General features: G+C 37.3%; 1 protein-coding gene across 1 annotated transcript; it reads right to left on the bottom strand.

Moving 5' to 3' along the window:
• Window positions 1-669: 669 nt before the first annotated feature.
• suclg1 (succinate-CoA ligase GDP/ADP-forming subunit alph) lies at window positions 670-14,784 on the bottom strand. The gene is made up of 9 exons (XM_056735343.1): window positions 14,688-14,784; window positions 13,311-13,411; window positions 11,509-11,625; window positions 10,995-11,207; window positions 10,161-10,218; window positions 8,445-8,528; window positions 8,192-8,343; window positions 2,674-2,862; window positions 670-1,028 (listed from the first exon to the last, which is right to left on the bottom strand). Exons 1-9 carry the CDS (start codon window positions 14,719-14,721, stop codon window positions 1,002-1,004), a joined length of 975 nt encoding a protein of 324 aa, XP_056591321.1. The 5' UTR covers window positions 14,722-14,784; the 3' UTR covers window positions 670-1,001.
• Between the last annotated feature and the right edge of the window lie 448 nt (window positions 14,785-15,232).

Here is a 15,232-nt window from a genome sequence, read left to right on the forward strand (position 1 = left end):
TTTCATTCTTTATCGGCGTAAAATGTGAATGCGTGTCATTAGGAGGAGAGATGCAATCATGGGACCAAAAAGGAAAAAATCCTCCTACACACATTCTCTCTTCCAGTGAGGAATGTCAGAATTCATAAACCCATGTCAGCGGATGTAAATCCTGCTAAAAGCCTGGTACAGGTGACAAGTGGTTTTGCACTTTTCTTCGCAATGTAAATTTCAATCATTTGGTCCATTTAGGTCTCTAAATTTGTCGAGCTTGAATGAAACTTGTATGAAAAAGGATCAGGTTCTATTACAACTGTCAGGTACTGTTGGTCATCCCCAATGATGCCATCACAGGCATTTCTCTTCAATTCTATAATTGCACTAGGAGCACAAAGCAGATGCTGAAAATAATTTCAGGGAAATCATCTTTGCTTTCAAAACCCGAAGAAAGATAACATAAATGTAACCAAAGAGCCGAAAATGCCAGTCCTCGCGTTGGCTGTCGCAAATGAATTCTGGGCTCAACGTGAATGCGAGCCATCATGGCATTTTGCCACACAGCGATTCAATTCAAAAATCACACATTACCTCTCAGCAAAAAGCTGGCAAAAGGATAACATGCATCATTCAAGCGCATACATTGTACTGCTGAAAATTAAAAAGCACATAAATAAAAAAAGGACTACAAGGTTGTATCAGATCATACGTTATATTTTCTGTTTCAGAGGGAGAGAGAACATAAGAGCTGGAATTCAAACAGCGTCAGGTTTATCACAAAAAGCAACACATGGTTTACATTTCTCCAAGTGTGGCAGGATTACAAGCGTCTAGTGGACACAGGCTTTGATAAATTATGCAATGATTTTATTTCCTCTGGTGCAACAACGGAACATGTACTCATAGAATCAACTGAAAACACGAAGGTGTGCGCATTGTCGAGCCTGGAGAAAGGTGATGGTCTCCAGCTGGGAAGAAGGTCCTTAGGCGGGGAGGCCAGTGTGTGTCACGCTCCCTCAAACGAGTTACAACATCTTCCTCTTCTCAAACTCCTGCAGAGGTGAGGAAACAGCAAAAAGGGTTCAAATGGACGTGATTGGCATGGGTATGGTAGAGGTTGAGAAACCAACTAGTAGGAAAAACACTTAAAATTAATTTTTGCCTTTGCCATTGAATTACGAAAAGTCTATTATGAGATGGAAGAAAAGGCAAGTTGTATCGGGGACTATTCACTGCGAATCTCAAGAAGAGAGGACGCTCCCATTCAACTTGCACACAACGACATCAACAGAAGCCAAAAATAAACTAATAGAGCTGTATAAAATACGCTGCTGGTTGAAAAGACAAGCATTTGATCCACAAGATGAATGCAGATTGTTCTAGTGAGGTGTAGCTATTTACATAGTTAATTTACTAAGGCTAACAGCTGCCGGGTGATGTATTGTGCTTGAAAACATATTTTTCCTATATAAGGGTGACAGAATTGTTTATTGTTCTTCAGAAATCCCTTATGCAAATGTCAGTTTCAGAAATGAAGATGCAGTGCTCGGAAATACTAGTGCTCTACTGCCATCTAGTGGCCATGCAGTGCACAAGAAATCAATATGGATGACGGAGAGGGTGCCAATGCATTTCATTATTGAAATGAAAACAAGAAATAAAAAAAGATTTTACATAACATAATTATTACAAAGAGGGAGAGAGAGAGAACGAAAGTCTGATTGGTATCTTGTTGTGTGTAGCAGTACACTACAATATTTGGCAATAGGAAACATAATTAATTGCCAATCCCAAAACAGAGTTAAAATCAATTTAATTGAGTTTGCCTATGGAAAAAAGAAAGAAAGGGTTAATATTCAGTTGCAGATTTGGACGGATATGGCATAATAACTTGAGTCTCTAAGTGCGTGTGCCTGTGAGGCCTGGAAAACCGACGAGACGCACACAATCGACTTGCATGGGTGTGTCATCCTTATTAAATCGGCCAATGAGATAAACACAGATGTATAAACAGAATGGGCTGTAAAATTAACAAGCAGACTGAGTGTTTTTCATCATTACTTCCAATGATTACAAATTAGAATCCAGGGGTGCGGTGGAAGAGGAAAGAAAATGGTATCGATGCAGAGGAAAGAGGGTTTGTTAGCACTGATAATGAAAGGATAAAATGATGAATGAGCGTAATACCCGCTTTCACTTTTTATACATCTTGTTAAAAGTGCTTGCTGTGATAAATTGAGATAAAGAGGCAGAGCTGCTAATACGGCAATATAAACAGAGCCTTGTTCATTTCCTGTCTGCCGTGCAGCTTTCTATTAAATACCTAACGGTTAAAACTGCTGCGATTGTCTGAGGTGGCCCCTTATATTAGTCACCGGTTTGGCTCTCAGAACGGTGCATTTCGGAGAGCCCGTTTGGCTGCATAGGCAAATGCCAATGAATCTACTTTAAAGCAAAAGCTCAGCATGCAGGCACCGCTGCGTGACTTCTAACAGAGAAAGAAAATATAAAATAAATAGCATTTCTAATATGAATGCCATTAATGGTTGCTCTCAGCGTGTTTGCATTGGCAGGCGCACCTCCAGAAGCTGAAAAACAGCGTGTTGAGCAATTAGACGGTGGGATTTTGGCAGCTCTGTGTGATAGCTCTAACTCTTTCTTTGAATATCGACTCGCACGGCGAGAAAGCCGTCTCACCTTGAACATGGTGCTGCCCAGCTGAGCTGGAGACATGCTGACAACGACTCCTGCAGACTGCAGGGCAGCGATCTTCTCTTTGGCACCCCCTTTGCCTCCGGCAATGATGGCGCCGGCATGCCCCATTCTCCTTCCAGGAGGAGCGGTCAGGCCAGCAATGAATGACACCACAGGCTTAGCATTGGCACCCTGCAGATGTAATAACAATGATAATGGAATTATGGGTTTAAATATGTGGGTCAATGACAAATAAAGTTGTCTAAGTGTCTGACAACATTTTTTAAACAATAGTTCCAGCATGTGGAGGTTTTTAGTAGGGATGCTCCGATACCATTTTTGAAAGACAGAGTGCGAGTACCAATTTTTTTTCTGGTACTCACAGATACCAAAACCGATGCATGAACCTGTATTATTTTGGTGAGGCGCAATTTTCCAAGCACAACACACTGAAACTAATAACTAATTTTATTTGCTGGTTATGGTATTTATTCAGACCCTAACAACAAAACCACAAAAGTGACCAATCAAATGAGCGGAGACATCTATCATTTTCATTGTCGGAAAAAACGTGAAATGTGAATCGGGTCTAACGCACTTAAATCACTCGCCCGAGTTTAGGGTCTGAATAAATGTTATAATCCTTCAAGTATTTTTAGGGTTGCTCTAAAATATCTAGTATAAAAATAAAATCTTTAAAATAATTTTCTGTAAGAAAGTGAGCAAATGTTGTTGGCATAATCTTTTCTTATGTATTTTTTTTCAGTTCAAAATCTAGACCTTTTTACTTTTAGCCCCATGTTCACAATAGGACTGCCGATCTATTAATGTCACTGTCAGCAACAACTGCATTTTTCATAGATTCTTAAAAAATGTTAAACCCCTAGACAACAAAAGCAACATCACATCGCCCCCCCCCCATATATTCTCCATTAACTAGGTTAATTGTATAACTAAAAAAGAAAATGCTTTACCAAAGACAATTACAGGAGGCGAGTCTGTGTTTTACAGCCTTTAACTGCACTTCACAGATGTGTATATACGTGGTGAAGATAAATGCATAAACTGTCATACACTGTATAATCTGGTCAACTGTGAGTATTAAAAGGGAGGCAGATAAAGGCACCTAACTGCTTGTGTAGGAGTGACTTGATAACCAGACATTGTAAACATCAAGTAGGACTAAGCAATTGGAATTTGGCAGCTTCTCTTCTGGTGGGTTATATCAAAAAGCTTAATTTCATCCAGCACTGTTTCTAATGTACACATTAGCCCATCCAAACAAAATAGGTTCTTACTAAACTTCACTGGCAATTTAGAATTTTACTGCAAACTTTAAATGAGACAAGTAGAGAATATAAAGTGAATGTGACCACCAGTCACAGACAATCTTGCTTAATACCTGATAACCTTACACTACCTCCTAACATAATAACGCTCCACAGGAGCCGTCTTTGGTTCAAAGCTCAAATTTTGGGAACCTGTTCACACTCGCACAGCCGACTGCAGACTAAACTTAATCTAGGAAGATTAAGATAATGAAGGTAATTATATTTAGGCACAAAAACCTTGAGAGAACGCTGGTGCGGATGAACATTCTACCCCTTTGTCCTGTTTTTGGCTGAAAGACAACTCCTTAAAGGAAAAGTTTAATCCAAAATGTATTCAAAATCTTTATACATTTCTTTGTTCTGATGAACACAGAGAATGTATTTAGAAGAATGCTTGTAACCAAACAGTTCTTGGCTACCTTTGATTACCATATTGTTCTGTTGAACACAAACAAAGATATTTTGAAGAATGTAGGAAAGCAAACAGTTTTGGGGCACTTTTGACTAATATTGTAATTGTTCCTACTATGGTAGTCAATGGTGTTCAAGAACTGTTTGGTTACACACTTTCTTCTAAATATGGTTCTCTGTGTTCATAACAACAAAGACATTTATACAGATTCGGAACAACTCGATGGCAAGTAAGTGAAGACAGAGTATTTATTTTGGGGTGAACTTTACATTAAAGACATTGTCCAATCAATTTGACATTTGTCATCCCAAACCATCATGGCAGTGCAATTCAGACAAACAAAAAACCTTAAGACACTCTTTGACAGACAAATATATCACACCGCAATATAAATTAGACATCACTTTTTCTACAGCCAATAGTTTACCATACCCTGTATCCATTTCCACCTCCATTAATGCCTAAAAGCTCGTCTGATGTATCATCCCTGTCTGGGGTCCTTAATCAGACCACCATGCGTTTTACAGTCTGATCAATTCAGGTCTTGTTAACAGCTGCACAGGCAGAAAATTTCATAACTGGCAAATATTTCACCCTCAGCTAAATCCAACAGATGAAATGTTGCATGACCGTTCATTGATCGCCATTATTCACGACTGAGGCCATCCTGACAGCATTCACTAAAACCTACCTTGTCCCAAATCGTACAAAATTGTTCCTTTCTGGTGAACTTTTCTCATTATCTCGACAAATTATTGAAGAATATTGTCCACTGAATCCCTTCAACCACTAATTTAACTGACAGGGCTGAATAGCATGCAATCTTTATTTCTAAAAACTTGAGTTTTGACTTTCAGCAACTAAAACTTCTCAACACAGTTGGAAACTGCAGGTTGACAATGTGCTTTTTCGTTGAACTTGGAAATAAAATGAGCTCTCATGCAAGGTCTGTTTTTCAGGATGAAAGAGTGTTCTTGAAATGTGTAATAGCTTCACTTGAAAATTAGCCTTGCGTCAATCGAGCTCAAGCACTTACAGTGATTTGATGGAACAGTACTTAGATTACCGTGACCCAGTGCTGACGCATTATCGAACCTTATCTCAGCCCGACCCTTGTCTGTACACCCGAGGGCCTCTTGAGAAATATGGACGTTTGTGTGTTAGTTTGCCATATATAATATTCATGTATCACAGCTAGGCTAGTTGAGGGCATTTCCTGGAGGAGTGGGCGAGTAGCAGGATTTACTGAGTATACGCTTGCTTTCTATTTCATTGCAGGTGGAAAAATTCTCCCCAAGCAAAAGTTGTTAATATACCGCATCACCCTCTGCAAGTTCAGGCTGGAGGAATAAATATGACACGGTTAATGACACAAACTGAGGCTCTGTTAGGAGTCTGTAAGGTCTTTGACTGTCAGCAAAATGCAGCATGGTTGCTCCACAGATCACACTGAAAGCCCTGTAGACGTTCTTTCACAGACAAAACAGATCAAAGAGCAGCTGGAGGCTGTTTTCTCATTCTCAGACGCGACGTGAGGTCGAGCCCTTTGGCTTCATCCTGGAGGCACCAGGCAGCCTGGAAAGAGGAGCTACATGTGTGGTGGGGGTTCAAGTTTAGGCGAAACTTGCGTTGAAATGCGTGAGGATGCTCGCCACATGAGCGCTTTGACGTGACACACCGCAAACCGCATTTGAAAACATTGGGGCGTGTGGAGTCACCAGAGACTTGCAGTGCAAAGACAAGCGCAAGAAAAAACAAATTTAAAGACAGAGAGTTGCAACTAGGGCTGCAACAACGAATCGATTTAATCGATTAAAATCGATTACTAAAAGAGTTGGCAACGAATTTCATAATCGATTCGTTGTGTCGCGCGACACGGAGACGTTTGATTATTAAAAAAAAAAAAAAATTTGAGCGCGGCGCGAACACACTAGGTCTATCTCGCGCACTGATGCTAGCAGAGTTCGGCGCCTCATAGACAGGGCGGAGCAAAAATAAAATAAAAATGAGCGGAGGAAAGATACATGGCGGAGGCAGAGAAATCCGCGCGACCCAAGTCATCCAAGGTGAAGGAGCATTTCACACTAAATAAACAGAAAAACTGTGTTAACTGCAAAATATGCAAAAGCGACATGGCACGGGAGCACCATGGCAATGATCCAGCACCTGAAACGCAAACATGTTTGAGTCTTTGATGAGGAGGATTTTGCTTGTTTTAAGCAAACAATCACTTCATTTTGAGGTGTTTTTTCAGAAAACAAGACATCATTTCTTATGCTATTTCATGTGTCTAGTAAATGTATCTTGATTTAAGATTTTTTTATATTTGGACTGACAACAGGACAAAACTACTAAGTTAGAAAAGCAATTTTTGCTGTGTATATTCTGTGCTTTGTCCCATATAGGTTATTATTGACAAATATATTTGTGTGTGTTGTACATTTATAGCACTCATCTTAAGCTGTGTTTAAATGTGGTGTATAAATGAAGCTTCCACTTACTACAATGATGGTAATAATTTAATGAATAAGCTTCAAGTGAATTTGAGAGAGAGTGTGTGTCAGTGTGAGAGTTTGTGAGTGTGTGCGTCCGCAAAAGTGTATGCGTCTGCGAGTGTGTGCGTCTGCAGTGTAGTGTAGAGAACAAGTTCTGACATTCAAACAAATCCTGTCAAATTTTTGTATTGTTCTTTATTAAAAAAAAAAAGTTTATTATTCTGGCAGCTCAGGTGGCACTTTATTTTAAAAAAGTCTATATATTTGGCAGATGTAAAGCATACATGTGTATGTTTTTTGTGTTAGTCCATTGTTATTTTTTATTATTATAACAGCTCAGGGATGTTCAAGGAGCAACATGTTTGTGCAGTTTCTAAAGATTTTAGTTCTGTTTTTGAATAAAGGGTTGGAAATGAATGCTGTTCTCGGTTTATGTTTTTATCCGATTCATCGATTAATCGAAAAATAATTTACAGATGAATCGATTATTAAAATAATCGTTAGTTGCAGCCCTAGTTGCAACACACTAAAAGTGTGCATCTAATAGAGAGTGAAGAGCGATAAAGACCTACAGTACAGACTCCATTAACACCAGTCATTTACTGAACCCTCATTGTTTATGCATACATTCATACTTCATTGCTATACATGTTGTCTATCTTCCTACTGTAAACATATGATAAACCCAGAAGATAATCTCATTATCAGATCTTAATTTGATTACTTTAGTACAATTTCAAAACTTGCCTACATTATAACTATGGTGAGCATTCAAATGAACTGTAATAAATAAATGAATTAAATCAATCTAAGGAAAATGTGGTATTAGACATATAATTATAATGGATTGTTACCATGAAATATATTGTTACCTTGAAATAAAATTACTCATTCCGTGCAATAGATTTTTGGTCATTCTGCCCGCCCCTAAAAGCAATAGTTTGTGGGCCTAAAAGCGATTCATAAATAAATCAGTGATTTTTTTTGATGGCGTAGGGATGCGTGCAGAACAAAAGTAGTGTGAAAGTTTATACTGATGGATTTTATTTTTTGCGCTTCAGTATGGATCCATTAGCTCCTGATTATATAACTACACCATTTCAGATCCCAAAAGCTCCTCTCAACTGAATTTAACCATTAAACGTAAACCATGTTTATCCATTATATTGTTGCTTGTGTGACTAAAATATATGGTACTTTTACCTGAACCTATATTCTAGTAATTTTTACACATTTTGTTTTTTATTTTGTCTCATTTTTGTGAAGTCAGAAAAGCTGCTTACGGTGTTGTGCTGTTTAAGGTACATTGCCGCATTCTCCTCTGCATCTCCTCCAATCTCTCCGATAAGAATAATGCCCTCAGTTTTGGGGTCCTGCAGGAATACCTCCAGACAGTCAATGAAGTTAGTGCCATTGAACGGGTCTCCACCGATACCTGAAAAAAGACCCATTTTTTAAACAGCTCTGCTTTTTTAAACACTTTTTCTGTAGATTAGGAAACGTTATAATAATGCAATACAAATGAGTCGCTCGTACCAATACACAGTGACTGTCCCAGACCCACTTGCGTGGTTTGATGTACCGCTTCATACGTAAGGGTTCCCGATCTTGATACAATACCTAAAAAAAAAGAGAGAAATTAAAGTATTATTCTATAAAACTATAAATTCCAGACCTCTACTTTGATATGCCAAACGCTGTATCAGAAATATGACACTTGCAATCATGCTGTTGGAATGTATATCAGCATGGTTCCCCGTAGAACAGCAGAATTCTTGCTCACATAATACTGTTCCAATACAACATAAAAGGTCTAATGACCTCTACATAAATTCTGTAAATGCTTTGTATGCAACATAAATGTCTTTGAATTATCTGCTACCTAGGTGGTGTTAAAAATCCAGAAATATAACTTTGCAAATGTCAACTGTAACCAATAAAGTACAAAAATGACACTGGAAAGGGGCAATCTGCTAAACTGATTTACATTTCTAGACAGATATTTTATGAGGTCACCATTTTCATTACAGGAACAAGTACAGAGCTCACCTTTAACTACGTTTCCTAAGAGCTCTTTAAAAACAAGTATAAGCTACAGTATCTAGTTAAAAGACACTTCAAAAACGTATTCAAAGAGCTAATTGTATCAATTTGTACATTCTCTGCGAATCACACCCATGATCTTGCCGTTGCTAGAATCACACTCAATCATTAGATGTTTTTCAGTTGCTCAGCTGCTAATGTGACTGTTTCACAGTATGAGAAGCTATCTGTTCCAGTCTATGATTTGAAAAGGCGAGAAGATCTGAACATTATGATACTGTGTACATCTGAATCCACTGGCCAGCTGAGACATTACAACAACTTTGACATGGTAAGAAATGTGAGAGTGAATGCAATATATTTGGAAAAATGGTTATCACAATTATGAAATTTGGCTGACAATTAATTGTCTATTAAATAATTGCAATTGTGGAGATTAATTGTTTGTTTTAAGGCTTTGACAATGTAACTATTAATGACAAGTCATATATTCAATGAAGAAAATATATATTTTAGAAATGTGAAAATGTGTAAAGAACTAATATTATTTCCTTAAGAGTAACCCTAACAGAGAAGACTTCAGTCTTGAGCACTTAAACTAGATATTAGGGTCTTGCTGTGTAGATGCAGCAAGTCTGGAAACAATACAAATCAACAACAACAAAAAATACAAAGCTATTATAACAAATGATGGAATGTGTTTCTCTCAAAAGATGGAGAAATGTAATTTGAATGTTACGGTGAGTGCCAATAAAGGACAGTTGATGTAAAGTGACTGGATCACCCTTGTTTTCTAAGGATTCTAAATAATTGTGGTTATCTGAAATAATTACTATGAGACAAAATCTTAATAGTTGTAAAAGCCCTATTTGGAAAAACGTATTCGTCTAAAATACAGATTTCTGTTTAAGTCACAAATTCTTTTCCACCTTTAATCCAGAGTGAAATCTGAAGATACCGATAGTTTGGTGGTTTTGTTCAATCAAACTAAATTATCAAGGTTAAGTTTCTTAACTTTCTGAACGTAAGGAATTCATATAACTACTATTAATATTGAACATCAAATTGGAGATGTTACTAAACATTTTATATACACAGAGCACAAATTCATTGCATTTTTTTCTTGATTGTCAGGACTCAAACTCTGACTAAGAACACTAAACATCATAGATGGAGTGTCCGACAGGTGTCATCCAGTGAAACTTTTACCAATTCTTCCTTTCTTGTGGATGTGTCCAGGCATAATTCCAATTTTGCATTCGCCAGGCTGCAAATAGAAGAAAACACAAAAAGTCAGATTATGTTATATATATATATACATACACACATATGTATACACATTACAGCAGGCAATTCAAAACGAACAAAAGTACCCTTTTGAGTTTATTAATATACATTGTTCATATATTGCAAACCATTCATCACTGCACACTATCCACCCCCTGGCCTTCCCGGCAAAAAGAATATCTTTCATTAAAATGTAATCAACAAAACTGGAGATTTTAAACAACAAAAGCTACACATTATACAGTAACCACAAATATGATATAATTTATAATGTATGCAAGTGAAATGTATTGTATTGTAATTCTTTAAATGCTTTTTATTTGATATGGTGCATTTACTTTGAAATTGAAATAGAAACAAGTAGCTAAGTAAAGGCTTTCACTTTTGATGCATTTTATTTTACCCATTGAATCTCACTGATAATGTCTGTCATGGTTTAATTTACAGGTTATATTTAAAACGTTAAATTATATTTGCTAAGTTTAACGTTCCCTTTTTAACTTAAGCTTTAACTTCTATATGTCATTTATTTCAAGATTGGTTAACCTCTGACCCTGAAAAGTTACCCAAAGCATTCAAGAACAATCCTGATTTCCACAATATATCCCCTAATATTTAACAGTCTATACAGTTTATCAACATTATTCATACATTAACCCCTATAATACGCATCCTATGTTAGTTCAGCTGAGCATACATGCATCGAAGAAAGCAGAAGATTTAGAGATTAATGTATTTAATCGGTGTGGTTCTTACATTGATGACACCGGGACAGTTTGGGCCAACAAGACGTGTCTTGCCCTGGCGCAGTAGCTTGTGTTTGACGCGCACCATGTCCTGCTGAGGGATTCCCTCTGTGATGCAGACCACCAGTGGGATCTCTGCATCTATCGCCTCGCTGATGGCAGCCGCTGCAAAAGGAGGGGGCACGTATATCACGGTGGCGTGGGCTCCAGTTCCATCCTTAGCCTGAAACACAAATACACATAAAAAAAAACATAAAACACACATATATTTCTTAGGTGAAAGCTAGGAAAGTTTCATTTAAACTTGTAACATTTTCTCGTAGTAGATTTGATGTGAACAAGCCTTTAAACTGCCAGAGATAAGACTAGTGGGTTCTAGCCTTTAACATTTCTGTTACTGTTGGTATCACTTGTCCAAAATAAGTTCTTTTTAAAGTCCTCCAGTGCCCTTAGAAAATGAGAGCAGCTGTCTATAAACACGCTGTGGCTCACAGGAGACTGTCAGCGGTCACACAGGCCATTACCTCCTTGACAGAATTGAAGACTGGCAGACCCAGGTGCGTTTTGCCCCCCTTGCCAGGGGACACCCCTCCTACTAACTGAGAGCCATAGTCCAGAGCCTGTTGACTGTGAAAGGTGCCCTAGAGACATAGAGAAATCAGAAATCCTTCAGTGACAGCAGAATGGGTTTACCATTCAACACGGCTGAAATAACATCAAAGCGTTAACATTACACTTGAAAAGTGAGCTTCAGTCATAATCAGTATACTGCCCTCATGTCAAACTTGAATGCCGTAAAAAATCTAAAATATATATTTTTTCTAAACAATGAAAATATATAGTGACCAGGAGCTGTCATATTGTCACTTTTTCGGAGCTTTTTGTATGTTTATTATATGGACAACAGCAATGTAAACATTTGTCTTCAAATAATGAAAATAAATTTATATGGATTTGAAAGACATGACAGATACAAAATGATGACAGAATTGTTATTTTAGGATAACTTTTACTTTATGGAAATGGAAGACGGCATTCATGTAATTACACACAGAAGAATTTAATCAAAGAAAGCTGATTTTGCTAACAACATGGTATCACATCACATCACATCAAAAGTGGACTTTGTCACTATGACAATTGAATTGTTTAAGACTAAATGCGACTTAAAGGTGTATATCTTAAAAAAGCCATGTGAACAGGACATACAGCAAAGCCATTATTCAATGTGAAAGATTTTCTATCAAAAGGTATAAAAATGACTTGACTATTATGAAAAATATAATGGAGCAGATTGGAACAGACTGTGCAAATGATATGTTGAGAACTTTAACCTCCCGCCAGCACGGCTTCCATGTTAATTATTACAAATTATATTGAAACGTTGCAGATAAGCGCAAAGGCAAGGGTCGGCGGTACCCTTAATACCGAACACCATAAAGTTTCAAATTTAATTTGGAAGAATGAGCAGAACAGGCAAATTTTTAATCCATCTCCCCTCTCTGCGACCCATTGCCAACTTTTCTACCATCATTTGTTTTCAAGCTCTCATTAACACTGAGGCACTGTGCTAACTTTGCCATTTTTCCCGCATGATGCCTCTGTTAACAGCACAGCGATTCATTTGAGGTATGGTTTGCTTATGTAGCTGAAGAGCAATGTTAATATGCAGCAATGACACTGTAGTCATCCTTCAACCTCTTCTAATTATAATGAGTGTTCATTAAAACTTCATTTAATAACCCTTTATTATAGCACAGAGTCATCTGAAAGAGGGTGAAGGAGAGGGAGAGGAATACAATGAGAGATATAAATCTCCAGGGGTGAGAAAAGTAAAGTTGGTGGATACTGTAGCAAGCGGTTACAGGCCAAAGCGAAGAATTGAATACAGTTGTGTCTGTTATTATAATCATAAATAGCATTTTTAAAAGGTCACATTATTTATTTATCATGTTCTCCCTAAAATAAACTTATAATGTATCTGTGAGGATATTCTCTGATTTTGTTAAAAATGCTGAGATCCATTGGAAAGATGTGTATATACATAATTCAGTGTGATCATTAAAAGCGAGACAAAAAATAAATTGAGCTCTGCTGTCTACTGGTGAATCCAATTATGAGCAAACATTATAAATGTTCCCTTGGGCTGTCAAATTAACATGTGACAGTTTACATACACCTTATAAAGCACACAACTGCAAAACACTGGATTTTCATCTATATGCACACAGATGTGTGTGCAGTAAGGTACATTAAACCATCCACAGACTAAATGAAACCCACCCTTTTGGGGCAAAAATTAAGAACACAAACTGTGGCTACTAACCTGTTTGCCTGTGAAGCCTTGACAAATGACCTTAGTGTTCTTGTCGATGTATAGGTTCTTCCTGCTGCCAGTATAACAGTGTCTCACGCCAGTCTGCTGCACTGCAACACAACAACAAAAAACTGTGATGCAATTGAAAACACAGATCTATAAAGAAATTGTATATTGTATAATGTAACATTTTAAGAGTTGTCAGCTTCCACATAAAAAGAATTGCTATGCTGAGACCAGCGGGACACAATAAAATCAAGAAACTGTGAAAAACCAGGTTATAACTTGGTAACTAAATTAGTATTTGCATAGGGTCGAATGGCAAAAGGTCCAATAGGTTTTGATGGCCGAAGGTCCCATAGGGTCTGATGACCAAAGGCCAAGACCTAAAATAGTTTGGAAACAAGACAGGCACAAAGCATAAATCTGGATCAAAAACTTTGTCTAAATATCTCAAAGTGCTTGTAATGGATCAGGGAAGTTTAACAGCCCTTTTAACCTCAATTAATCTAAAACCTGATTAAAAGAATAAAACGGTTACTACTAAAAATATAGGAGAATTCGATCCACACAAAATGCCATTATCTGGCATTCCAACAAAAATTAAAAATCAATTACAACATCATGTGAATTATAAACTTGATTGCATATGACAATTCTGAAAAGATGCATTGTATACCATAATGCACAAAGCAAAATGCTTCAAGAGGGAAGTGTGTAAACGTGGCCTTCTGGTCAGGACTGGAAGAAAATTCCATTATTGACAGACACTTGAATTGCACAAGCCCTACCAATGTCACAAGAGTGTCTGATGGGCATTATTCTTTATATCAAACTGGTGATCACAGAAAATCACATGACTACACATAGGTTTATCAGTATGGTAATACATGTAACCAGGTGTTCTTCAGAATCAGAAAGAATCAGAACAACACAGTTGAGTTAAACAAAACGCTGGGCATATTAGAAGCAACATAAACAACATCCTTTACAACATTAAAGTATACTCAAAATTATATAAAATTGTATTGCTGTCAGGTTGAAGGTTTTCAAGTCTTTGAGATGCTATGGTTACCATACAATAATATTTAAGAGATACTTAATAAGATTGGACCACTTGATAAGGTTCAAATTTGGCATGGCATACCATACCATACCAACCAGTAACGTTAAATGTCATGGTTCATAAGTTCACTGTTAAATATGTCAAACTATGCTACTGCTCAGAAGACAAGCACAACCGCATTAGCATTAACGTAGCTGTTCGTTTAACCAAAATAATAGGAGATAAATGGCTTCCACGTTTAAATTTGTTGCTAAAACAATGTAAACACAAAGGAAGCATTATGTTTAAAACCCAACAACACTCATGTCGACTTTACTTACAGAGCAACCGGGCAAACAACCTGCTGTGAGACATCTTCGGTCATTCACCAATGACACCGGATGGATGGACCTAAACGTCAGCGTGGATAGTAGTCCTGCTAGGTGCCTGCAAAAAATGAACCAGTAAAATGACGTTTAATGTGTGGAACTAGAATTTAAAACGCATTTTTCCGATTACACGCATGTTTAAAATTTATTTAGCTTTGTATGAAAAATAAATCCAAAAATGTGTGAGTTTCGAACATCGCAATGCATTCTGGTCAATGCTGTTTTGACGTTACAGTGGCCTGAACCAGTGAGCTATTATTTAGAAAAGAGAAACACGTTTATAACCTTTAATCTCATGTAAATTCAGTTTTACAGTGGAGTATATTCTTTAAACAAATATGACTTTTGTTCAATAGGAAACTAAATAGCGCAATTAAATCTAAAATCTAGTGGCGCGGTGTAAGGAGCCAATCGGACTCAACCAACTCTGCAGACGCTGATTGGTGGACGCTTTTACGGCGCGGCCTGAATTTACGCGTATTCGTGATTAGAACTAC

This window comes from Triplophysa dalaica, chromosome 2 (assembly GCF_015846415.1).
Source record: "Triplophysa dalaica isolate WHDGS20190420 chromosome 2, ASM1584641v1, whole genome shotgun sequence".
Lineage (NCBI taxonomy): Eukaryota > Metazoa > Chordata > Actinopteri > Cypriniformes > Nemacheilidae > Triplophysa > Triplophysa dalaica.